At 41.7% G+C, this 25,789-nt stretch overlaps 1 protein-coding gene across 2 annotated transcripts in view; it reads right to left on the bottom strand.

Moving 5' to 3' along the window:
- Positions 1-1,296: 1,296 nt before the first annotated feature.
- plcg1 (phospholipase C, gamma 1) overlaps positions 1,297-25,789 on the bottom strand; it is a 33,387-nt gene continuing 8,894 nt past the window's right edge. For both annotated transcript variants that reach the window (XM_074644120.1, XM_074644119.1), the window contains exons 3-33: positions 24,340-24,492; positions 22,999-23,092; positions 22,819-22,866; positions 22,199-22,283; positions 21,966-22,049; positions 21,564-21,586; positions 21,404-21,473; positions 20,847-20,948; positions 18,237-18,355; positions 17,591-17,676; positions 17,061-17,181; positions 16,611-16,779; positions 16,318-16,440; positions 15,590-15,691; positions 15,185-15,372; positions 13,738-13,938; positions 13,404-13,523; positions 13,093-13,273; positions 12,865-12,942; positions 12,646-12,749; positions 12,218-12,311; positions 12,002-12,071; positions 10,800-10,963; positions 10,324-10,420; positions 9,705-9,929; positions 9,448-9,596; positions 8,121-8,235; positions 7,237-7,398; positions 7,058-7,146; positions 5,107-5,381; positions 1,297-5,012 (exon numbers count right to left, since the gene is read on the bottom strand). In XM_074644120.1, the coding sequence (XP_074500221.1) occupies positions 4,970-5,012; positions 5,107-5,381; positions 7,058-7,146; positions 7,237-7,398; positions 8,121-8,235; positions 9,448-9,596; positions 9,705-9,929; positions 10,324-10,420; positions 10,800-10,963; positions 12,002-12,071; positions 12,218-12,311; positions 12,646-12,749; positions 12,865-12,942; positions 13,093-13,273; positions 13,404-13,523; positions 13,738-13,938; positions 15,185-15,372; positions 15,590-15,691; positions 16,318-16,440; positions 16,611-16,779; positions 17,061-17,181; positions 17,591-17,676; positions 18,237-18,355; positions 20,847-20,948; positions 21,404-21,473; positions 21,564-21,586; positions 21,966-22,049; positions 22,199-22,283; positions 22,819-22,866; positions 22,999-23,092; positions 24,340-24,492 (3,734 nt within the window). In that variant the 3' untranslated portion in view covers positions 1,297-4,969. The remainder of the gene's footprint in view (positions 5,013-5,106; positions 5,382-7,057; positions 7,147-7,236; positions 7,399-8,120; positions 8,236-9,447; positions 9,597-9,704; positions 9,930-10,323; positions 10,421-10,799; positions 10,964-12,001; positions 12,072-12,217; positions 12,312-12,645; positions 12,750-12,864; positions 12,943-13,092; positions 13,274-13,403; positions 13,524-13,737; positions 13,939-15,184; positions 15,373-15,589; positions 15,692-16,317; positions 16,441-16,610; positions 16,780-17,060; positions 17,182-17,590; positions 17,677-18,236; positions 18,356-20,846; positions 20,949-21,403; positions 21,474-21,563; positions 21,587-21,965; positions 22,050-22,198; positions 22,284-22,818; positions 22,867-22,998; positions 23,093-24,339; positions 24,493-25,789) is intronic.

The following is a 25,789-nucleotide window of genomic DNA, read 5'->3' on the forward strand; positions in this document are numbered from 1 at the left end:
ACAACATAGTAGACTATATGGAAATCTGGTTTTGTGTCGTAGCATCAAGTGCTTCTTTACGTCACCGAACGTGTACGTCCGTTTGTTTTTATGGAACTTTCCTATGAAATAAATTTGACTGTAGAAGAACTGTGAACTTTTACCAGAGTTCCATACTTAACGCTTGATGTATAATTTTTACAGATGGTATTTGCAGAATAAACAGAATGTAATAAATTTGCAGCTTCAAGAGTCTTCCTCGTGGTGTAAAAATAATAAGAAAGTACTGAAAGGTTCTGCCTAACCTTGACTATAAATAAAATAATGCTTTGGTCATGCGGGAGCCAACAAAAGGCCTCTTGTTTCAGGGCTGCAACTAATGATGAACGTCAAATCTGTTGAGTTTTCTTCATTAATACTTTATAAAATATCAGAAAACAAGGTGGCCTGGGGTTTTTAGAGGCGTTGACAATGACTACGTTCCAAATCACATCCTTTTTACTTTTAAAACATACTGCAGCGGCCCTTACAAAGTACTCTTTCATGTAGTATGCATACAATTGGGACACTTCATCACAACATTGCGCCTTGATCTTTGACGCTCTTGCTCATGCAGTATATCCGCTGTGCAGAGGATTGTGGGTCAAAATAACCAGAAAATCATGCTGGGTTGCACACTGCAAAATGTGAGCGGATGTAGTAGGACATCCTGGTATTTTTGGCATACTGCTTTTGACATATTTGGACAAACTGTTCAACATCTGTTTCTGGCATACCAAATAGTATGGTAGTATTTGTATTGGAACGCACAGAATGAATTGCATCATTGCATACATCATTTCCTGTCCTCTCTCTCTCTAATAACGGCACAAAATGCCCCCTAGAACATCAGAAAATAGCGACCCTTTCCTAAAGTCCAAGGTGACGTCTTTAAAGTAGCTCATTTTGTCCAACCAACAGTAAAAAAACAAAACAGGTAAGACAGCAAAAAACAGCAAATCAACCCAGTTAACAAGCTGGAACTAAGGAACATTAGCATTTTGCATGAAAATTGATTATCAAAACAGCTGCTGCCTGATTAATTTTCTTCTAATCATCTCAGTGCTGCAACAGTTTAGTCAGCCTGCTCTCAGGCAGCTGTTAACACATCGAAGACCGAAACTCTCGGTGCTCTCTTCCTGTTGTGCAGCATCTGAAGAATGATGAAACCATAATTCTCTCTGTTGCAATTACATTGACCAGAAAATAAACACGCCTGATTGAATCCCATTCATTTACATTGTTTAACTCAAAGGAAATAAGACAAAGTAGTATAAAGTATTAAGTATTTTATTTACTTTTCAGGCTTGAATATGTTTCATATGAAAGGCAAAAATTAAAATGAATACTTTTTCCTCTCCATAGTTTAGGCACATTACAGAAAGGCGATTGTAAATGAGACCGTCGGTAACAAAAAACAGACATTGGAGGAGAAAAAACCTAAAGAAATGGCACTAATGGACCCTGCACACCCACATAGATGCTCTTCTGGTTGATCTAGACCCTCTAACAGGTTTGGTGGGAGTTTGAGTTGTAGAGTCACATGGTTCTACATACACATGTGGTCGGATCAGTCAGAATGAGTGACAGCACCTGTGGGTGCGCTGTGGCTGTGCTTTAAGCCCAGCAGGGGAGGTGAATGATGTGGCTTTAATGTGATGTGTACACAGGCGGAGGCACACGGACATCAGCAATAAGAGCAATGCAGCATTGGAGGGAGAGCTCTCCACAAAGACCATTCATCGACCACTGGAGGAGAAATCAAAGTGTAATACGGGGGGGAGCTTTGGGATTAATAATAATAATAATAATAGGGTTGCAAACACAACAAAATTTAGTCGAGACCTCAAGTATTCACTCATGTCCCTGCTTTTACCTTAACTCATACCATATGGCTTAGGTGTGTCTCAGTGGTCAAACACTGAGTGAGAATACTGAGTTTACATCATATAGTCATCATGTACAAGCAGAGAAAACACTGTTTCTGATACAAACCTGGAAACATAACACCATCGGTTATATACGAGCACCCTCACCCTCACCCACCCCCCACCCTCCTCCCCCTCCAGGCACCTTTGTCATCCATCAGCCGCCACAGAAACACAGCTACAACTGAAGCTTAGCCTCGGCCTGCTCCTCCCAAACGCGCTCGCACACCACAAACGCAGGAAATGAGCTCTATGCACATTCAAGCGCACCAGCATTTTTAACTCGAGAGGAGTCTCACACGAGTTAAGACAAACATTTATGAATACGAGCCAGAGTGAGAATCTGAAGCTGGGGGAATAGTGACGTGTAGCATTTCACATTCACTTTGAGCCGTCCCGACAGGCGTTTTACACAAAGTCTGCAACATGTTTTTGCACATTTCATCACAAATGAATTCACGGGCAGTGGCAATTTAACTGTATATATCATGGCAGTGTAACTTAAAAATCCTCACAGGTTTCTGGGAAGCAGCTTGGCGCTGTGACAAAACTCCCCCCAGGAACACCGCGGCAGCACGAACACAAAAAGCTCCCTTATGTCTTTGTGGTGCAGCAAAATTTACCAACAAGGAGTATATGGCATGTTTTTTCTTTACGCCTTACACCGGCAATGCAAACCTTCTCGCTTGGTCAACAATACTGAATTTCCTTTCAAACGCGTGGAACTCTTATTGTACAAATGCTGACAATAAAATAAAAAAACAAGCTGGCTGCAGTAAAACACCTTTGCTTAGGACCTCAAAACCACTTCTAAGAGACATGTTGGAACTAAAACGTACTCAAATACAACAATGACAGTGTTTATATTCACCCTAGTCATGAAGCTGTGTCAGTTATGGGAATAGTTATGCTCGACTAATTAAAAACAAAGAATAAAAAGGGGCCATAAAATTCTATTAAGACTTGAAATGTCAGTAAATATAACCACATTTCCATAAATATTCCACCATAAACCACGGAAACACAAGGCTGCAAAGTTAGTCGCGTAATCGTATTAAAATCTTGATTAAAATTGACAAATGTGAAACATTCACGATGTTCCCTGTAAATAAAAACTGTTTTCAAATGTTTACACATAATTGAGTGCTGCAGGGATGACGTATTTTTGTAGGCCAACCAGGAAGTTAGCATCGCCCTGGTTCCCTCGACAAAAAGCCAACGGGAATTTTACATTGGGATTTAGATTATTGCAGAAAATCAGCTCTGTGGAAAACACACGTTTATGATCCTTGCATGTTTGGTTCTGTAAGACAATCTCCACTAATGAACACCACTTTTATGATTTTTGAAGCGCGAATGAACACGGCCGAAGCAAAAAGCTAACAATAAACGAACTACACCTCGGTCGCTTTAGGGACAACAAGGCTGTAAAGGCGGACGAGTCGGCGTGATGACGTTCAGTAGTCTCATTTACCCTTTTTTAAGACACAAAGGTTTCAAAATTCACAAGTGGAATATTTACTTATATTTTATATTGTAGGACAAAACTTTAAATCTCTTAAGCTTGTATTAACCACAGACCTTATTTCAGACATCTAACTAAAAACCCATTGACTTCCAGATGTGGGAACCGGATGTGCTAAAATGCTAACTCATTCCCAGGTTTTAGGACTCATTCCTGTAGCACTCTATTGTGTTCCTAAAACCACTTTGTTAATCTGTAAATGTATCATAATATCCAGCGTAGTTATCAGTATCGTCATTTTAGCCGTGACCTTGCAGCCCTATGAACTATCCCTTGATTGACAATTAAACTGTGCGGCCATTAAAATGAATCATAAACATGTTGCGAGATGATACAAGCAAAAATAAAAAGAAAAAAAATTGACAATTATCATTCACACTCCGACTACAACCTCTTCTAGGTCAACATGTATCTGTACCAGGTCCTGCTTTATTACACAGCGTGGTGTCAGATACCCTACAGACATGATCGATGTGGTGTAAATAAGACTAATCGAGGGAGACAGAGGTTTGAATGTGTCAGACTGGCTTGTAAAGGCTCCTGCAAAGCAGGCAAAATGGAATGATGTGCAGTTATTTGGAATGTAAGTTAGAAATAAAAACAAAAAAAGCATGTGTGTGTTTGTGTATGCAGACATAACATGATGCTCTCTCGCTGCTTCAAACACGCTATGACTTCTTTCCTGATGCCTTCAAAAACTAAAATAAACAAAATGAAATATTCCTCCGGGTTTAGGGTGTGACTGGAGGCGCATAATTTCCTCCACAAAAGCAGAGAAGAGACATTAAAATAGCCGTAGAGAGCCCTCGTGTTTTTACAGATATACATTAAAAAAATGAAGTCACATTATGAATGTTTAAAGGTTTAAATAATTATAATAATTAAAAACATGGAGACAGGAGCTCTTTGAGAGCAGGTCAGCTGCTGCTGTTCTCCGGCCAACAGCACAGCAGGAATAAATACATATATTCATATACGCCTAATAGAGAAGAGCAAAGAAACTTAACCGGGAAACAGTTTCAAACTGATAGCTTTTCTCTCTCTCTCTTCTTAGCCTCCAAACTAAGCAGATGTTGTGCACACCTAACACACAAGAGAGGACAGCCCGCCCCGCAAAAAACAACCAGTCCAGAGCTGGAACTTTTTTATCAGCCTTTGTTTTTGTTCTCCTGTGAATGTCCATTTCTTCTTCCTGTCCGCAGCAGTCAGCTTCCTCTCAGCGGCCCTCCCTCTCCTCTTGTGTCCGAGTCCTTCCTTCTCGAGTGGTGAGGAGGCTGGGCGGAAGGGAGGGGAGAGAGAGGGTGGAGGGGTGGGGGGGAGAATGGAGGGAGGGAGAGCTGCCTGAAATGTAGGCCAAAGCGGTGGTGGGCGTTTCCATGGAAACAGTGTTCACAGCAGTCAGTGACATCATCAGTACGGGGAGAGGCGACTGGGTACGAAGGGGTGGTGGTGGTGGTGGTGGGGGGTGCAACAGAAATGCGTCCTGATTGGCTTGGACCTAGACACGGTTCTCTCCGCCCACTCTGGTCCTCCGCAACACCCTGAGGTAAAAAAACAAAGACAGGAGGATGTCTGGAATCTTCTACCGCTACAAAACTCACCGCACAGGCGCCGAAAAAAACACCACACATTTACCTTGTTTGTCTGTTCTGTGGGTCCATGTGGTCCAACAGTGCCTCCTGGGACACTCTGAAGTCTTCTAGAGGGGACTGGTAGCGGGATTCAAAGGAGCCCTCCCTCACCCTGTAGGCCATGGCCTGCGCCGGCGACTGGGGCACCGGAGACACGTTGGAGGAAGTCGAAGACACGGAGCTCACATCCCCCGAACGTTCCCGCCCCGGTTGGGCGGACGCCGTCACCGGCGTGGCCCCGACCGCAAGGAACGGGCTCAGAACCTCGCCGTTTTCATCCTGAGAGAACGAGGGAGGAGAGAGATGATTCACATAACCCAAGTTTATAACTCCACAGGCCTCCGTCGTTCCACGTGTTCATGCTTCTATAGTAAACTCGTGATTGTGTCTTATAGGGGGGGCTGCTGTGGCCATCGGTGTGTGAACATTTAGATTAGATCCTGATGGGCAGGTTGGCACCTTGTATGGCAGCCTCTGCCATCAGTGTATGAATGTGTGTGTGTGTGAATGCTGACATGTAGTGTGAAACGCTTTCAACGGTCAGAAAACTAGAAAGGCGCTATATAAATGCAAGTCCATTTAACATTTTATAGAATTAAAAGAAAGAATTGCAGCGAGTTAGATGAGACGTTTGATACCGCGCTCATGTCTGTATGGTGAATATAAAGCTGGTTAGCTTAGCTTAGCATAAAGACTGGAAACAGGGGGAAACAGCTAGCCTGGCTCTGTCCAAAGGTTAAAAACAAAAAATCTGCCCACCAGCAACTCTGAAACTCATTTGTTTAACCTGCACAAAAACCGAAGTATAAACTGACACTTTTACGGATGGTTACTATGTCGGACTATTTCTTGGGCGGACGCGGTAACTTCCCGGAGTCTTGTCGTCACTGTGAGGTCGCCAGGCACCCAGCTGAGATGCAAAGATGTGATGTGCATTTGCTCCGATTACAACATCTAACTAAAATGGAAGGAGTCTCTTGTCTGTCCTTCAATTTTCACAACAATAGTTCATCCGATTGACTTCACACTTGGCGGATGTAGAGTGCTGCAGGAATGAGTCCTAAAACCTGGAAATGAGTCAGCACTTTAGCACTTCCGGTTCCCTCGTCTGGAGGTCAATGGGTTTTTTGAGTGGGTTTTTAGTTAGATGCCTGAAATAAGGTCTGTGGTGAATGCAAGTTTTGTTTTGTTTGGATTTACAACATAAAATATATCATTAAATATCCCACTTGTGAATTTTGAAGCTTTTACGCATCTTAAAAAAGTGGCTCAATGGGACTAAAAAACGTCATCATGCTGACTCGTCCACCTTTGTGAAGATTATCTTGCTGAACAAAACGTGCAAGTATCATAAATGTTTGTTTGCCACAGCTTATTTTCTGTAATAATCCAAAACCCAGTGGAAGAAATCGTGCTTTTATCGAGAGAACCAGGGCGATTCTAACTTCCGGGTTGGCCTACAAAAATACGTCATCCCTGCAGCGCTCACCAACCCAAGGAAGTAGAGTGTCGAGTGCGAGCTCTTGAGATCTACGGGACATATTTATTAGTAGTGCCTTATGTGTACGCACTGTGTAGAGTAACTACACCGCCGAACGGCATGCTGGGTACAGCTCGCTCTCTTTCGATGTTCTTTTGAGCTTTTGATGCGTATAAATCTAGCATTGCAACTATGTCATGGCAGCTGCCCAAGGAAGCACAGTGTGTTCTCGAGAAAGCTGAGCGATCTGCCCGTTCTAAACAGGTAAGTTTTGAACAGACACTGCACTAGTTTATTACTAATTACATGTCAGGGATGTCAGTGAGGACAACAACAATTGTAACTCGTCAGGTTATGTCAGGTTTGGGTTATGCTTTTGATTTCATAAACACTTTTGTTGCCTGTAGCGTTTGTTGATGGCGAAAACATCATGGAGCAGGTTTAAGAAAAGCCTGAATAAAGAACAGTTGCTCACCCTGCCACTGATGATGTCCATGTGGACTAACAGAGAAGCCAATTCCAGATCCTCATTGAAGCTGTTCTTCAGAGGTACTGACCGGTAACCTGGTGTCACACAAAAGAGATTGCTATCAAAGCACTGATTTGCAACAGAAGTTAAGGTAATTTCAGAGAGCACTTTAATGTTGTGCGTACCTGTCTTGAGGCTGTGAATGGGGAATGTGGCCTGAGCCAGGAAGTTTTGGTCATTGAACATGTCAATCTCATAAACCACAAAGCGCAGGAAGGCGAAGGCAGAGTTGCATACTGCGAACTGGAACGGCTTTCGGGGCCACGTGGGGTTCAGACCGTTATCAGCTGGAGAGGACAAAAAGAAGATGGACAGAGAGAAATGAGAAATGTATCCACCACGAGTGTCGTAAACTGTAATAGCATTACTTTTCCCCCCGGTAACAGCAGTGTAAAAGAATTTCAGCAATAAATAAATGAAAACCTGAATCTATTAAGGAAATTATTTCGCTTTGGCTCATTGCTCCTTCTGCTGGAGGAACCAGAGTGCAGAAGAGACGGCAGCAGAGGAAAACACATTCTCATTATCTTTAATTTATGCTATATAAGAGCTAAACATATCACTGTAAAAGGCTCAGAATCAGCTGTCCATAGCAGCAAACTCCACAAGCAATGCTGCCTATGATAACTACAAAGTTTAGAGAGTAAAATGAATCAGTGAGCAAAGTATTCACATTATCTATTATTGAGTACAGCAATATCACAATTTTAAGAGAGTAGACGTGCAAATACAACGCCATAGAACTGTATGTGACAAAGTAACATACATTGTATTGCAATGTTTCTTCCTTTGACTAAAACCTGATGAGCCGCGTCAGAACTATGTTTTCTCTTTGTATTCCCACACATGGCTGAGTTGTTTGTACAACATCCTGTTTTTCTAGGTTCCAGACAGGAAATTACACGAGGGTAATGCATCCAGTAAACAGTGACTACCATGCCTTCGGTTCTGGCAGAGTATCACTCTACTGGCGGACACACCCCATGGTTAAAATTAGAGCAGCGCTCACCTTCTGAGTCAGTTTTTTGCTTGATGCTGTCGTAATCTGCGCCGCACACCTCGATCTCGATCAGAGGACAAACTATGCCACGTCCGTGCTTGGGCAGGTGCCGGGCGCCCAAAACCTTCAGAAGAGAGAAAGAGGATTATTAGGTTACTAGGTTGTTCCAGCACATGAATACAAACACATCTACTGTGGCAGGGCTTATCACAGTCTGACGCTATGGGCCAAATCTCAGACAAAACTGAGACAACTGCGCCCCTCCAACACATTATAACTCCTTTTATTATTCTTTTCTCACTTCCATTTGCGGGAAATAACACTCACACATAATTTTGATGCTTTGGGGGATGTCATTTTGCCAAGGAGTCAGTTGAGCCCCGTTTTTTTAGCCTACATTTGTTTACATTTTGGCAAATTGGTACCAATAACAGCATGCCGAAGTGGTTATTGACAGGTACGGTTTATAATGCGTCTATGGATGTACAGACAACTATCACTGGATTACTTTGATACTGAAAAAAAACTAAAAACTTGAAGATTTTCAGGCAAGTTCTGGAGTTACGAGGAGAGTCTTTTCTATGATTTTTAAGCAGATTTATCAACTAATTCGCAATTGACATCAGAGATAAATATACCCTTGGGAAGTGTCACTCAGAATCTAAAAATATGTGTATCTGTGTATTCGGTAGGGGTGGGAATCACCAGAGGTCCCACGATACGATATCATCACGATACTTATGTAACGATACGATCTTTATGCTGAGTATTGCGATAAGATATGTTGCGATATATTACCTTTTTTCAACTGAAAATTAAGCAGTTTCTCAACATCTGTTTTATATAATAAGATAGTTTTAACTCTGTTCAAACAGATCTCGAGGTCAGAGGTAAAGGGAGCCTTTTGAAAATGGCCATTCCAGTTTTTCCTCGCCAAAATGTAGCGTAATTTTGGAGCGATATTTAGCATTCTTCCCGACAAGCTACCATGACATGGTTGATACCAATACTTAAGATTTTCTAGTTTCATATACCAGTATCTTCACTCTAGCTCTAAGACTGAGCCTGCTACAACATCTGAAAGACAGAATAGCGTTTATATGACAAAAGATCTGTGTATCGATACAATATTGCCATGCAAAATATCGCGATACTATGCTGTATCAATTTTTTTTCCCCCACCCCTAACATTCATGTTGACGTTCATGTTTGACACAAAGGAGCTAAGGGTTTTAAAGTTTGCACCCCCTCTCTTCAACTCTCCCACGCCCCACTGGGGAGGAGCAGCTGGCATCACACGTGCATAAAACACAGTCCAGTCCTCCCCTTACTGTACCTCTATCTCTAGAGTGACTTGTTCGAGGCCTCGTAGCGTCTGCCTGTCGAAGGGATCAAAGGTGTCGTCCCTCATGATGGGTGGCTGAAGCACGTAGCCACTCCTTCCGTTCAGCATGAACAGAGCCTGGTTCATCTGCATGGGCTTGTCTGCACGTGGGAGAAGGGAGGAGGAATGTAAAAAAGGAGGCAGGAGGAGTAAGAAAAAAACAAAGATATTCTATGCCATTTGATCTGCTCTGATAAGAAGGTAGATACCTGCTGTCTGGAAGTTGAGTGCTACCAGCTGGGAGCCACAGAGCCACATGGGCAGCGGGTCGTAGTTTGAGGAGTCTAGTCTCTGGCCTCTGGGGTAGATCCTGGACAGCTGCAGTCGATTGTACTGCAGGAACTTCTTCCCCTTGATCTTGTTGACGTACTTCTCTGCCTTGGTCTCGGGGAAGGATGACATGTCTCGGAAACAGGCCCGTTCTGTGCCAATCTCTACAGGATGCAGGGAGAGAAGACAGACCTGACCTACCTGTATTGATATTGGACATGTGCCTAATGCTGTCGCGGTGAGGGAATTTCCCCTGCAGCGTTTTACCCAAAGTTGAAAATGTTTCAACTCTTGGTGACCAGAAAAAAAACACCAAACGCCTCGTCGTGCAGCCGCCATTTGTAGCATAGCGTAAATACGCTGCGCTCCCATTGCTAAGAATTAAAAAAAGTGGTTGTGGTGGTTGCTTGTCATCCAATGCGATTGGCTTGTTAATAGCGTAGTATTGCAATATTGCGACAGTCCTATTTGTACTAGGTCATAGGTATGACATCAGGCGCATCTCTGCTCCATTGTGTATTAAACTGCATGTTCATATAAGTGTGTATAAATCCTTACTGTCTTCATCAAACGGCACAGGCCTACAGTAGATGACCAGGTCGGACAATTCCAGTGCAATCTTCTTCCTCCTCTCCATCATCTTCCCCTCCTCCAGCTGGGCACAGGGACACACTTTAAATACAGCTGCTCCAACAGTAACACACATCACTTCACATCACTGACGCCAACACTAGCCTGAAGCCGTTTCCTCCCCTCAACTACTGCTGCTGCTGCTGCTCAGGTGGTTCGACAAAGCAAAAACAAGACAGATTCCAGGTGTGAAATGTGTAACTGTGTGAGTCTGCAGAATGGCGTTCCTGACAAACACCATATGCGCTCACTGCTTAGTCAGTGCTTCCTAAATACAGGTTATGGGTATTACAGGACTAACACAAGTCATGACTGGCTCTTTGAAGCCACAATGTGGCTAGAGCATGGTATGAGTCCTAGCCTGCACTTTCTGTCAGCCATGTGATGTATAAATATGGATTTACTTTGGCCTCTGAAGTCATTGTGACCTCACGGATCTTGAACACCCATTCCTTGAGTTCTTCTTGGCTGCTGGCAGCGACGTCCAGCACCGGGCCCGTCCGCATGGAGGTGTTCGGCACCAGGGAGAAGACATGAGGCCTGCTGCCCTTCCCATCAGGACGCACAACTGGAAATAAAATAAAGACAAGAGTTAGAAAAAAAGGCAGAAAAAATAGGAACGAGGAGGACAAACACAGGTTTCCTACAGTAGTTACACTCGGACCAGACCGTGTCACCATCCAAAATGTAATAAAACATAATATTGCGATGCTCAATACGAAGTGTATCGATATTTTCTTACCCTCCAAATGAAAATGAGAACAAATTTCAATAATATAGTAAGAAAACACAAAACGCAAGAGACAGAAAAAATAAACCAAATAAGAGTACTATTGTACATGATGACTAGTCTGAGCTTTACTCATTACCGGGTTTGGCCACAGTATCAGTGTAATATATATAAACAACAACAGTTCAATTTGTTAAAAGAATATATGTGAGTTTAGACGTCTTAGTTAGCTGTAATCTGATTGGATGTGCTTTAGAAAGGTCAGAGGCGAACAGGGTTAAAGTTAAAATCATTTGAACTTGAGCACGGCAACATAAACAAGCAGCCCTGTCTCAAAGTTCAACAGAGTCATCACTTTCGTCCATAGAAAAACAATGGCTTCAGCTGCTGCGATTCTCCCAGTGGTCATGTGAAGGAGGCATTGGAACAAAGTGTTCAAGTAGATATAGATACATCTCCCCCACCCCATACTACCACTAGATGGAGCCAGAGAGTCACACAAAGGCAGAGAGAGACAGGCTCAAGTATTAACTGTGGTTAGCAGAGGCCACAACAATGCATGACAGCATGTGCCAACACTAATGGGTGTGTATTGACTGAACTGGAGGATGTCAATAAAATACCAGATACAGAGCTGTGAGGAAAGCAAAGAGTAACAATAAAACCAAATAGGGAAGAATTAATAATAGAAGAGGCTGATAATGGACAAAAATGACTATAGAGAAAGTGGCGACTGTGTCAATTAAAAACAAAGAGGGCAGAGATTACGTGCATGCACGTGACAGGCAGAAAAAGGAGGTTGCCCTGCGGCAAGGTGACAGACTGCTCCCCAGCCCTGCAGAACCGAGTCGAACAGGAAGTGGAGGGGCCACTCACCGATCTGACAGGAAGACACGTCCACACTTCCTCTCAGCAGATCTCCCAGGGGGCTGTTTTCTGTTATCTCCTGCTTGACAGAGACAACGAGGATTAGAAAAGAAGATTTGAAGCCATGATCCACACTACATTTATATCACCCAAACTTCCCGTGGAGGGTGCAGGTGCACTAATTTCACTTTAAATATATTCTCAGTTTGCGGGTTTGATCCTCACCGTTCTATCAGGCTCCGCCGCTGACGGACTGATCTCCTCCACGTAATTAGCAGGAAACCACAGCTGCTTCTTCCCTCCACAGTCACCCTTCCACCTGAGAGAGAAAAAACGTGGATAAAGATGATATTTATAACATAGCGGACTTAAAATGATGCCAACATTCCTAAGTAAAAGTCCCTAGAAGTGTATAATTCAACTTTTTCCCAAGGTCTAGTGTTAAAAAAATTAACAATAAATCGTAATATCAAATCGCAATACTTAAAAATTGCAATACATATCGAATCGGCACCCAAGTATCGAATCAGGAGATAGGTGTATGGTCCCAGCCCCAACCCCGTTAGAAGTCTTCTCTCTCTCTACCTGCGCAAGTATGATTTGTCTAAATGGAAAATGAAGAGCTACTTTGTGAATAAATGCAAGTCACTCACCATCCTCCTTCCTGTTTGTCCACATTAGAGATAACTGCGTTCTTAATGAAGGAGAGCTCATCGTCTCTCTGGGCTTTATACTCGTACATGGCTCTCACTGTGCACTGAAAAGACAAAGACAAAAGGTTGAGACACACGTGTTCACCGTCTTCACTATATGTTAGGTCCAACGTTGCCGAATTTCACCACACATGATCTTTTCCATACTTAAAAATTCACCTTAAATGTTGGCATTTGGTTGGCCTCCACGTAAAAGCCTGGATTCCTGCCCTCGTACAGTGACCCGTAGTCTGGCTCCTATTGGACAACAGATTGTGTGTTAATAAGCACTTTCATAGTGCTGCAGGGGACATTTCGTTATCTAATCTGAAAAAAAATGTGACATTATATAACACAGACAACATTATAGACATGTTTTGGCAAGTGTGCCATTGATTGTATACTCACAGCAGTGCCTATCTTCTCCAGTGTGTCCTCATTGATGGGATAGCGCAGTTTCATTTTGCGGTACAGAGGATGCTTCTCATAGTAGCTGATGAGATCTACTAGGCTGTCAAACTCTGAGGTGCCCAGCACCACGGTCTGACCCTCTTGCTGCACGCGACAGTGCTTTATCTTTCCCTCAGCTCTGTGAAGAAACAACAGTCATGATGTCAATTGACTTGGCATTTCATGTGACCCATTAGTTTAGAAAAATTAACTGTGAATGCGGATGTAAATATGTATCACGTAATGAGAGAATAGGACAAGGAAGTTACCTGAAGGAAATGGCAAACGAGTTGGCTTCCGACCTCTTCCTCACAAGGAAAGCCCCGTCCCGAGGCACCCTCATCAGCATGTTTTCTGCGTGGCTCCTAGACAGGTTGGCATGGTACCATCTGGAATAAACAACACAACACAGATTGACAGCGGTTACACTTCATACCTCTATTGTATACGAGGGCGTCAGCTACCAGTCTACATGCAATCTGTGGTTAGAACATGTTTTTTTGGAGTTGACAATAATCGAGGCATCCTACATTACTGAAGGTCCTCGGTGCGTAATAATTTCAAATTCTTTCTCAATCTGTGTGAATGCTGCTCGAGACTCACTCTTTGCTCTCGTGAGCGTTGGTCTGAGGCACCGGCTCGGTCAGCTTCATCTCAAACTCGTTGCAGCGCAGCGCCGTCTGCTGGTAGTGGTTGATCAGGGCAAAGAGCGTGTCGAACACCAGGTTGTCAGTCAGGTAGAACTTGGGGCTGCCTGCCTCCTGGCGAGAGTGGATACGACAGTGCTGCACCCGCCCTGAACGCCTGGTGCAGAGATATTAAAAACATATTTTCAGTTTGTTTATAGGTCACTATGACTACCAAGAGTTAGCTTTTCTTACTGACAAACAAACATCCCCCTAGTTAACCTTGAACATACTGCCCTCTGCTTGTCTGAGCATTGTTTCCATACATTGTGTGTCAATCACATACATGCAGATTGATTAGCTTTTGAGGTTAACTCCTCTCATATGGAGCCTTTGCATTAGCAGACAGAAGGTGAATGATCACACTTCAGACCGTGACAACAGCCTCATTCAATCAATGATGGAGAAATTGACACTGATTGATCCGCCGGTGTGTCACTGTTAATTGCATGACGAGTTAACCCTACAGAACACACGGGAGAGTTTCCACACTAGCACATACAGTATGTCATAGATGAGGCTCCACAGTGGTGGAAGAAGTACTCAGATATTTTACCTCAGTAAAAGTAGTAATACCGCAATGTAAAAATACTGTTACAAGTAAAAGTCCTGCATTCAACACTTAACTTAAGTAAAAGTACAAAAGTTTTAGCATCAAATATACTTAAAGTACCAAAAGTTAAAGTGGTCATTATGCAGAATGTCCCATTTCAGAATAATATATATTATATCACTGGATTGTAATTATTGATCCATTAATGTGTTCATCACTAATGTTGCAGCTGGAAAAGGTGGAGCTACTATTAACTACTTTATATACTTACTTAACCTATAATAATACACTATAATTATTAGTTGGATTACATATTACTAATCTAAATCTGTAAAGTAAATAGGAACTAATATTGTCAAATAAATGTAGTGGAGTAAAAGTATAAAGAAACATAAAATGGAAATACTCAAGTAAAGTACAAGTACCTCAAAATTGTACTCAAGTATTGTACTTGAGCAAATGTACTTAGTTACATTCCACCACTGGGACTCCATAATGGCAACAGTTCAATTAATGCAATTATCATGATAAAATGACATGTTACTGTGATATACTCCTGTGTTGTTAATTACAAACGGCAAATACCAATTAAATACTAACTGTAAATATCTAAATAAAATTTCCAATAAATGTTATCACACAGTTAAATGCGGTAAACATCATTCAATGTCCATTTTCCAATCATCGTCATTAATATACATTTTCTATGCAGTTCATTACTGCCAAACAAATGCTGTTCCAAAATCAAGTCATGCGTAAAATACATAGAAAGGTTGCAGATAATCTGAATGTAAAATCATGTGCACCGTACCAGAAAGACAGTGTGTAGTCTCCCACAAAGGTCTCGCTCTCTCGGACCAGGAAGGAGCCATCAGGAGCTCCGGTCTCCAGGCAGTACTCGGACAGTAACCTCTCAGCTATCTGCCGCCCGTCCCGCCCTGCGCCCAGCTTCCCATGGAACCATTTCTCTGTCACGTGCTGGTCCATACCGTTGGACACCTGGAAGATTAGAGAAGAGAGGGAGATGTCAAGTCACCTTCATTTAGCTGCACCAGCTGAAAATTGTTCCCTCATTGGACACCTCCTTTCACATCGACAAAAAAGAATGAGAAGTGCAATGTCTGCTGCTGCACAGATCCTGTTTCAAGTACAAGTTCAAAACCAGGTCAGGCGATTCTCATCTCGTGTATATCAACAGCAGATCAGGCCTACTAACCTCTCTGTGCTCCTCCTCGTCATCGTTGCCCTGGTTACTGGAGGTTTCCTCCGAGTAGTAGATCTTACTGCTGGTCAGGACAAAGAAATGAGGGTACCACTCCTAAGGGGGGGAGAGAGGATGAACGGTTAAATTAAATATTTAGAGGATCCATGTGCCGCACTGAAAAGTGGCCCAAGTAGGCAAGAAGCTGAAATTCATAAATCAAAGCCTGGCTCTAAAAACAAGTGGGACCTTAATATAAAATGAGTTTATATTAAAACTTTGTTTTTTAAATTTAATTAACAAACACAATATGATGACATGACATTATAACGTCAAAAAAAGAGAAATAAATAAAGAAAACACTTACACAAAAGGAAAAATAAATAAATAAATAAGGGACAAAATAAAATGAACAGGATCTATTCAGTAATTAAAATAATTAGCGTGACAGTCCCGATACATTTATAAACTGAAATATACATCTGACAGGTAGAGTATATTTTATATTTTATCCCACTCTTCACTAGAGCATTATAAAGCAGTATAAAAAGAAAAAAGAGCATCAAGCCGTAAGATGATGACATGTCTTTGCCATTATTAAAGCTAAAATCCGCATGCTTGAAATAGGGACAACACACAAAACAGGCTTGGTATAGAAGCTACTTCAGCGCATCATATTTCAAGCTCAGCATTCGTGCTGACGCAGCACCGAAAATCCATTTAGACGCGATGAACGTGCTTACATGATTAATGGGGTCTTCCAGGTAGAGGATGCCATTTTTGATGGAGTTGCTGATGTCGTTCTCCGAGTAGGGAGTGGAGGTGGACACCTCCTCATAGGCACTGCCTTCTGCAAGCTTCTTATGCTGCGGCAGGTGAAGGGAGAAGAGGACAGATGGAGGAAGAAAGGTTCATGCAATCAGAAAAATGATACCATCACAACGCTGTATACAAAACATCCATTCAGAATTTTTCCTGCAGAAATGGGCAACAAAAAGATAAAAGTGATTTCTCATGACTCCAGGTGGCTCCTGACCTTGATGAGGATCTTCCTCTTGAGCCCGGTGGGAGAGGGCAGGCCATCTGCCACGATATCCACCGCCTTGGTCAGCAGCATGTCACCAAACACCTTCTTGAAGTAAGTGGCCATATTCCTCTGCTGCACAATACTGCAGTGGTCCTCAATGGACAAGATGATGGGATAGCTGCAGGAGGAGGAGCACAGATCAGAACTTAAAGGTTGCAACTTCACACTGTTGTGTGTCAGAAGATCTAAACACAGATAAAGCGATCCGCGTTTAGACCTTGTTCACACACAACAATAACACTGCAATGATGTCACTGCAGCCCATTGTTTCCTCTGATATTTCCGTTTGACTGTGTGCCATTTCTTTATCTTTGTCATCTCTTATTCTTTCATCGTGTCACCGCGTCGGGACCGGCTGAAAAAAGAAAGCGAGTGGGTTGCGCTCGCGGGGAGACTCACTCGGATGTGACGAAGGCGTGCTCTTTGATGGTGGTCAAGACATCGCAAAACTTGATTTTTGTTGTGAGGGTGTGTCCGTGGTAGATGACTGGCATTCCGTCTGGACCATCCCAGCAGTCCACTGAAAATAAACACATCGATCATTCGTCTACTATGCTACATTAGAAAGAGTATACATAAATGCAGAAGTATTATATAGTTCCAGAGGCATTTTAAGACCTTTGAGCTTGAAGATGCACATGTTAACATAATAATTGTTTACTTTTGTATGAGGCAGAGGGACCCTTTAACCCACTACAAGCCAGTCCTATTCATAGAAACCTGCTTGACAAGGGTTTTGTGTAAAGGCCATATACAACACTGTTATGTAACAGCGAGTGTGTGGGTAAGGGTGTGGCAGCTGCATTAAAATTACAACTTTATGGGATAGGAAGAAGGCGTAAGAGTTAATTACGAGGTTGAAAGTCAAGTGGTGGTGATTTACTGTACGTGGGAAACACTGTAGTGTGTGTGTATGTGTGTTTACCCACGTTCAATACAGCGGCAGCCCATCCTCAGACAGCGAGCGTACGCCTCCAGGGACGACTCGCTGGAAAACTGGTCTCCCGTCAGGTAGCTAAAAATAAGCATAACGTCAAAGTATGCAAACAAAAACACACGCATATAACCAGTCTTACAAAAGGAATCACATGCCAGGGACTCCACCACACACACACACACACACACTTTCTACAGTGGTAACACAAACACACTGATGCCGCTTTATCAAAAAGGCTCTCTTTCTTTTGTTGACTGGAGTAAACACTTCTTACTCATTCAGTCGGTCAATTCAAACCTAATCAAAGCAACATGGGAAGTTTTCATTCCGCTGCTCCGGCGAGTATTGTTTCACATCTAGAACAGAAGGTTATCATCTGAGGTGCCTTTCACACACTTTTCAATGGGAGGAAAAATAAATTTTCCGGCAAAATACACGCCCGGGTCTCATTCTGGAACATGATTGTGAAATAATACACTTTTATCTGATTTATGAAGTCAGTTTAAAAGCCCTCTTTGGTTAGAGGGTTTCTAGAGAGGAAGAAAGGCCATACTTCAGTGTTCCCAAGACCTAATTACAACGGGTTGAACTTGACAGAATGAAATGTATGCATGAAAGCTTTGGGCTTCCATCCTTACGTGTTGTGCGAAGAGGAGATCCAGTAGTGGGACAGGGGGTTGTTCATATTGTCAGGACACACCTGGTCCAGGGAGGAATCCCAGACGGTGTTCTCTTTGGAGAAGAGGTACGTCAGGTACTGTACAGGAGAGAGGAGAGCAGTGAGAATGAGGCTGAATTCAAATGTGCGGACTGTCACTCACTTGCGGACCTAATTGATGCGTTTACGGGAAGTCTGCGAGTGACCAGGGCTGTACAGATCCACAATTCATCAAGTCTGCAAAAGCCTCGAGCAAACTTTCTTCAGACTTTCAGAGAGTCCGCTTTGAGTGTGCAGACTTATTATTTTACTATTTTATATTTGCTTACAGGGTCTGAAATTAGCACCCGCCACCCGCCAAATTGTTGGCAGTGGCGGATAAAATTGTCAGGCTATCCACCAGTTCGGCAGCCGGTTCCCGGTTGTCCGATTCCTTGGTATCTCATGCTTCCGTGACAGTTACGCATGCACAATGACGCAATGGCATACGCACGCTGTATCATGTTTCAGCTTGTTTGGAACTGGAGCCATGACGGTGAGAAAAAAAAAAAAAAAACGCTCAACAACGTAACGCTACTAAACCTGAGGGGAAACTCCCTATTCTTTCCCTGATAATGCGACACTGTTAACAACAAATCGTGTTGAAATGAACAGGAGGAGAGTTAGTAACGTTACCTGTTAGAAGCCGGTTGGCAGCACAGTCCTGCTTGACTAAATAACAGAGCTACTAACGTTAACCGAGGTTCCATTATGAGTTCCATTATGATGTGTTCTCGCTCGAAACATAAGGCTCCCCCGGAAACTACGGTGTAATTCAAACACTGTAATTTACCATGCTTATAATGTTTTTTATGTAAAATATATCTAACATCGGATAATATCAGATCTAAAATGTAATTCCTTTATTTAGCGAATAGATTTCAAGTGGCAGACAAAAAAATACTGGGAAAAAAGTTCATTTCAGACCCTGATTACTTATGTTTATATTTACTTAGTTTATTTTAACCTGCACTATTTTATGTCTCAGATTCTCATTTTGCTTTTACTTTTACTTGTGCGATTTCCCTTTTTCTATATACATAATTATGAGCATTGTTGAAGGGAACTTGAGTCCCAAGATTTTCATTTCCAAGGACTGCTCTGCTATAACTGTCGTGCCATATGATAAATAAAGAAACTTGAAACTTGACCTTGACTTCAGACTTCACTCTGAAGACTACCCCTACTCTTAGCAATATAATGCAGATGTGTGATCCTGTGCCAGGATCTGATCCAGCCTTGGACCATGCAGATCAATGAGTCTGTGTCTGCACCAAAGGTTTTGTTATCTCAAAACCTAAGGAGGCAAAAAGTCAATCAGTGCAATGAACTTACATCACACATTTCAATGAGTGACCTCGCCTGAACTATGAGCAGATATCGCAGTGCAGATTGCAAATATAATTTGACACATGCATGTACTATGGGGCAGGGCAATATGACCATATATCGTCAAAAATATGTAAAAATGTCTATCGTATATATTTTTCTAGATTGTTTTTATCGCGATATATATGCTAAGCCTATATTTATTTCTGTTTTCTCTATAATTTCACTGAAAAATGAAATTAGTTTAAGTTCTTAAAATTAGAAAATAATCAGTACTTTCATTTGTACAGTATATAATTCACACAGGAGTCTACAAAAATAGGCTTTACCATGTGGTAATTTCATATAGACTACTTATTTATTGAATTACCAGAAAACATGCTATATCGTGATATATATCATTATTGAGATATGAAGTGACCTATATCCTGATATAAAATTTTAGCCATATCACCCAGCACTAATGTAGAAACGTATACCATTTCTGAATGCTTGGAAAAGCAGCTGTTTGATGGGCGTATATATCAAGTGGACGCAGTACAAGTTAATCTCCAGCGGCCTCAGTCAATCAGAAGTTAGTAGTAAATGAGATCTGATATTTTACACACTCATTTCCCATTTACACATTTGGATGAATAAGTGGTGGCATTTGCCGTCCTCATCAGGACACAAAAACCCTGAATCCCCAGCAGCTCAGTTACGTACCTCACCCTGCACTCTGGCCTTTAATAGACTTCTCAGAGTGGCTCAACAATAAAAAATATTCCTCTTATAAACAGTTTTTCTTCTTTAGGTGTTATTCTAAGTATGACCAATGCCTGTACATCTGCTATCTAATACAATATAACCTACAGCGCAGAAACACAGTACCAACTCCTGCTGGCTGGCTCGCACCAGCTTCCTCTTCTCTTTAGTGCAACCATAGCTTTAAGGTGACCACAAAAACCCTGCCCTCGCTTTCTGCAGAACTCTTACGCGACGCCACAGTCAATAACCTTTTCCATCTGTGTGGGAGGAGGTGCTTTAGGCCGAGATCATGGCTATCCATGTCAATTTCTGAGCATCTCCCACCCACGTTAACAACACAGGGGGTCATTGGAAAACATAACTCATAAAAACACTTTTTTTTTTTTTTCCATTAGTGAGCAAAGACCCAGAAAACAGCGCCAAGAGAATTGAGAAAAAGTGGGGAAGAGAAAGTGGGGAGAGAAGGTGTGTTTACCTCGTCTTGGTGGAAATAAGGCTGCTCCACTTCTCTCAGGGGGTCTTTCAGGTAGCCGAACATAAACTCCTGAACTTTGTTGTTGTCTGCGGCCCACACTTCCTGGATTCACATACAAACACAGGTGTATTGGAGCAGGGCTGCAACTACTAATTATTTTCATTGTCGATTAATCTGTCAATTGTTTTTCTTGATTAATGGATTCGTTGTTTGGTCTATAAAATGTCAGAAAATTGTGAAAAATGTTGATCAGTGTTTCCCAAAGCCCAAGATGACGTCCTCAAATGTGTTGTTTTGTTCCACAACGCAAAGATATTCACTTTACTGTCATAGAGGAGTAAAGAAACCAGAAAATATTCACATTTAAGAAGCTGGAATCAGAGAATTTTGACTTTTTTTCTTCTTAAAAAATTACTCAAACCGATAAATCGATTATCAAAATACTTGGCGATAAATGTAATAGTTGACAACTAATCGATTAATCCATGCAGCCTTATATTGGAGCATGCAAAAAAGAACAAATGTGCAGTGAACTAGATATTAGCCGGTGATAATACCTTTTGAGACTCCACGAGGAAGCCCTTGAAGTCCTCGAGGGAGATCCTCTGTTCTGGTCTGTCGATGAACCTTGCAGAGAAAGTAATGGTTCGGTTCAGTAAACACACCGTGTGACGCTGCAGAGAGATTCACTGTTGCATGTGTTTAGTGTGGACCTACCTCTGTATAAACGGGATCTCCATCTGAAAGAATGGGCAAAAAAGGGAAAATGTCAGTTAATTAATGAAAGTGCTGTCCTTTTCAGTGTGTATAGTATTAGTCATGTAGATGGGCATAGACATCCTGTAGGGGGCTGGGCGGGTAGTCATGGGGGGCACTGAGGTCATCCATTTAATCCGACCTCAGCCTGCCTGCCTGCCTCCTCATCCATGTGAGTGTGTCCTAATGGCCTCCACCAGAGGGGTTTGGTGGGTTTTTAACTGGTCCATATTGATCTTGAAGCCATTTGAGAACAGACAGATGGGGGAGGAACGGTGCCTTGGCAGGACATCAGATGAAGGGGGGGGGATGAAAGTGCTGGGACAGAACTATCTAGTGGATACATAAAATGATTGCACTTACGTTTTTCTGAGCGTCAAACATGAGGCTGCGATAGAGCTGGGCAAACTGGCTAAAGGACACGTCTCCGTTCCTCAACTCTGAGTCCTAAAAAAAAAAAACAAGTTGAGAAATGAGAGGGAAGGCAAAAAAAGGAGCGTTAACGACAAAATCGTAAATCTTTGGCTTCTAACGACATCATATTGCAAGGGAAGTGGGCAGGGGGGAGAGTCTGTGATAAGTAGAAGGAGGTTTACCGGAAGTTTCTCTCGGAGGAACCTCATGTTGGGCACCCTGTAGTTGACTTGGCTCAGCATGCTCTTCAGATCCTTACAGGATATCCTAAACACATTACACAAATCAACGGGTTTTTGTTGAGAAATCCAACACAAACACGAATAAACACCGTAGATCCTGTTGTGGTGCAGTAATATCATTTTGAAATCTACATACAAACTGAAACCTTGCAAACACATGCCCCCCCTCATGCTCTGAGCCGAGTCTTTTTTGGCTTCATTTTTACAACACAGCCTGGAATTTTTGGCCAGAGGAGACAATACCCCTACAGCGTAACAAAGGCTTGCTCTTTGGCCAGGGATGTAACAGACAAACATTGCTGTACATCTCCTCCATCCTCTGCAGTCTGTTTCCTGCTGCAGGAAGAGGTGCTGGTGTGCGGCTGAGAGGTTAGTTCCTTCGCTTTACCTCAACAAAGCTCTCTAACAGACACCTACCAGCCCGGTGTAGCTAGTTACACCGAGGAAAGGACACACAACTGACGCACCAAACAATCGAGTTATATCTAATTGCACCTATTTCCTGTGAGGCTGACCTGATTAACTCTGGGGTTTAAATCTTTTTAACTGAGCTGGCTTACCTGTCTTCTCTGTTGCGATCAACGGCATAGAACTGCTTACGTAACCACCTAAAAAAAGAGGGAGAGGATAGATTTTATGCATTTAACATACAAAAGGACAAACGATTATCTGTCTGTCCACAGAAGGTTATCATGGCTTCAGCTTTGGATGTGATGTGTGGCTACATGTGTACTGTTTACCTCTCTATCTGAAGCGGCGTCGGAGACTTCAGTGTGTCGGCCACAAGCCAGTTTAACCCCTTCACCCACATGGTCATCTCCTCATCTGACGTTGCTGAGGAAAAAAAAAAAATCATACAATCAAACACATGACCTTTTATGACAAATATTTTCTTTTTATTCCCATTAAAAGTCTTTTTTGTTTGTTTTTCCTTCTTGAAGCAATGGTCTGAAGGATATGTGGTGATGTATAGGGCTGCGACTACCAATCTTTTTCATTATCGATGAATCTGGTGATTTTTTTCTCGATTAATCGTTTCGTCTATGAAATGTTAAATAATAACACATGGTGGTGTCTTCAATTAGCTTGTTTTGTTTGACTAACAGTCTAAAAGCTTAAGATATTCAATTTACTGTTATATATGACAAAGAAAAACAGCAAATGGTCACATTTGATAAGATGGAACCAGAGTATTTTGGGTATTTTGCATGAAAAATGACAGAAACGATTAATCGGTTATCTAAATAGTTGCAGATTAATCTTTATTTTGCATGACTAATCGATTCCTATTGACTAATCCTTGCAGCTCTAGAGTTGTACGCTGTGCAGATTATAAAGCCCTTTGAGGCAAAGTTGTGATTTGTGATTTTAGGCTATACGACTTGATAGTGGCATTAAAGCTTCTTCATCGATTTTTGAACAACAGACAAGCTTGGTATTGTAATACAGGATGTATTTTAGGGATGCACAGATCTGACTTTTTCATTACCGATAATAATACCTGGGTTTTGGGTACCAGCCGATACCAGTGTCTAATTAATAAGCTGTATGCCTCACTGTGTGGAAGTGACTGGGATCATTCTTTGAAGTGTAAGGCCACATCAAGCTTGACTTAAACATTGGTTTCCTTATTTCATAAAACAAAATGAAACAAATAAATACTTAAATTTACTGAATTATTACCTATTATTAAAATAGCATATCGTACACCAGCAACTTCCTAAAAAATCTTCAAAATTAACAGGAATTACAATTCAGGTGTAAACCTTTTTAAAGCAGCAACAAACTGGTCAAAACTTAAACAGGAATTATAATTCCAGTATATAACGTATATAGTATATAAACATAGAATTGAATTGAATAGATCTGCCCATTGTCACAGATATCCGATCCAGCTATTTGACTCAGATAAACACTAATCCCACCAATACAAAAAACAACTATTAATGTTGTCAATCGTACAAAGTGTTATCTGATGGACGTTTGTAGTTCAGACCATATTAGCAAAGAGGATAGTAATGTGAGGTACTATTGTCACTAGTTGTATCTGAAGGTATAATGTGAGCCTGTGTTGTGCGTACCTGCCAGGCTGAGTGATTTAAGGCGAAACTCGGTGCCATACAGGATGACAAAGCAGTGAGCCTGCTCCAGCCTCGTTGCCGAGTCCTCCACATAACGCTCAAAGTCCCGCGACTTCTGTCCGGGACGGATCTCCTTGATCTCTCGAATGTCAACTGGAAAGGCAGACACACAAACACACAGTTGGCAAAACACAGAATCACCATTTCCTTGCAGGTACAAAGCTGTCCTCGGCAGAGCTGGGCAATAGGGTTAAACTCAAAATCCTCTTTCTGATATCACAATATGTTGCAAAATGTAAAATGATGTTCAACACACTGAACATTTATGCTTTACATCAGATAAAACACATCTATGTGTAAAACAAAACCTTTAACAACCAATTTCTTCATTTTTGTCACAATTTGCTTGGAAATATTAAGTTGGATATATATATATATATATATATATATATATATATGGAAACTCTGAGCTAACGGCGCTAACAGTGAAAAGAAAGGCAACAGTGCTGACTATATATATATACACATATATCAAACATACACAAATACACACACTATGATCACATCTTCACGAAAACACTCAAAGTCCATAAATAATAATATTGAATTTGCTTCAAGCTCTTATGCAACGATTAATCGATTAGTTGTCAACTATTAAATTAATCCCGAACTATTTTGATAATTGATTAATCAGTTTGAGTAATTTTGAGTAAATTTCTCTGATTCCAGTTTTTTTAAATGTGAATATTTTCTGGTTTCTTAACTCCTCTATGACAGTAAACTGAATATCTTTGAGTTGTGGACAAAACAAGACGTTTGGGGATGTCATCTTGGCCTTTGGGAAACACTGATCCACATTTTTCACCATTTTCTGACATTGTCTAGACCAAACAACTACTTGGTTAATCAAGAAAATAATAAACAATGAAAATAATCATTAGCTGCAGCCCTAAATCTATCCATAATTTAATAAATCTGTTTTTTGTTGTTGCCTCGAACACTAACCTCCCAGCATAGAGACCAACACACAGCAGCACATATAGGTATTTCAAGCCCCCCCGACCACATAAAACAGAGAAGCTGAGGCGGCGACCTGCTGTAAACCACATATAGATACTCTTCAGCTGAAGACATACAGTACACAGATATTGTTAGAAAACAGATTTAAAATGAGGAAGATGATAAAAGTTACTGACCCTAAATTAACCCCCATTTGCCTTTCACCACTGAAATCAACCAAAACCACCAATTACTAATCTCAAACCGGGAGACCGAGAGCCAGGCGTACAAACTAGTTTGTGGTGGGATTGGTCTGTGCAATAGAGATTATATAAACACATCGCTGACGTAACTGTATTTGGGTAACTGTGTGACTTTAAGAATGCTTGCAGTGGTTTGAATCATTCACAGTACAAAGGGCATAAGAGAGGGAATATAAAAAGTGATGTGC

The sequence above is a fragment of the Sebastes fasciatus genome, chromosome 8 (genome assembly GCF_043250625.1).
Source record: "Sebastes fasciatus isolate fSebFas1 chromosome 8, fSebFas1.pri, whole genome shotgun sequence".
NCBI classification, from domain to species: Eukaryota; Metazoa; Chordata; class Actinopteri; order Perciformes; family Sebastidae; genus Sebastes; species Sebastes fasciatus.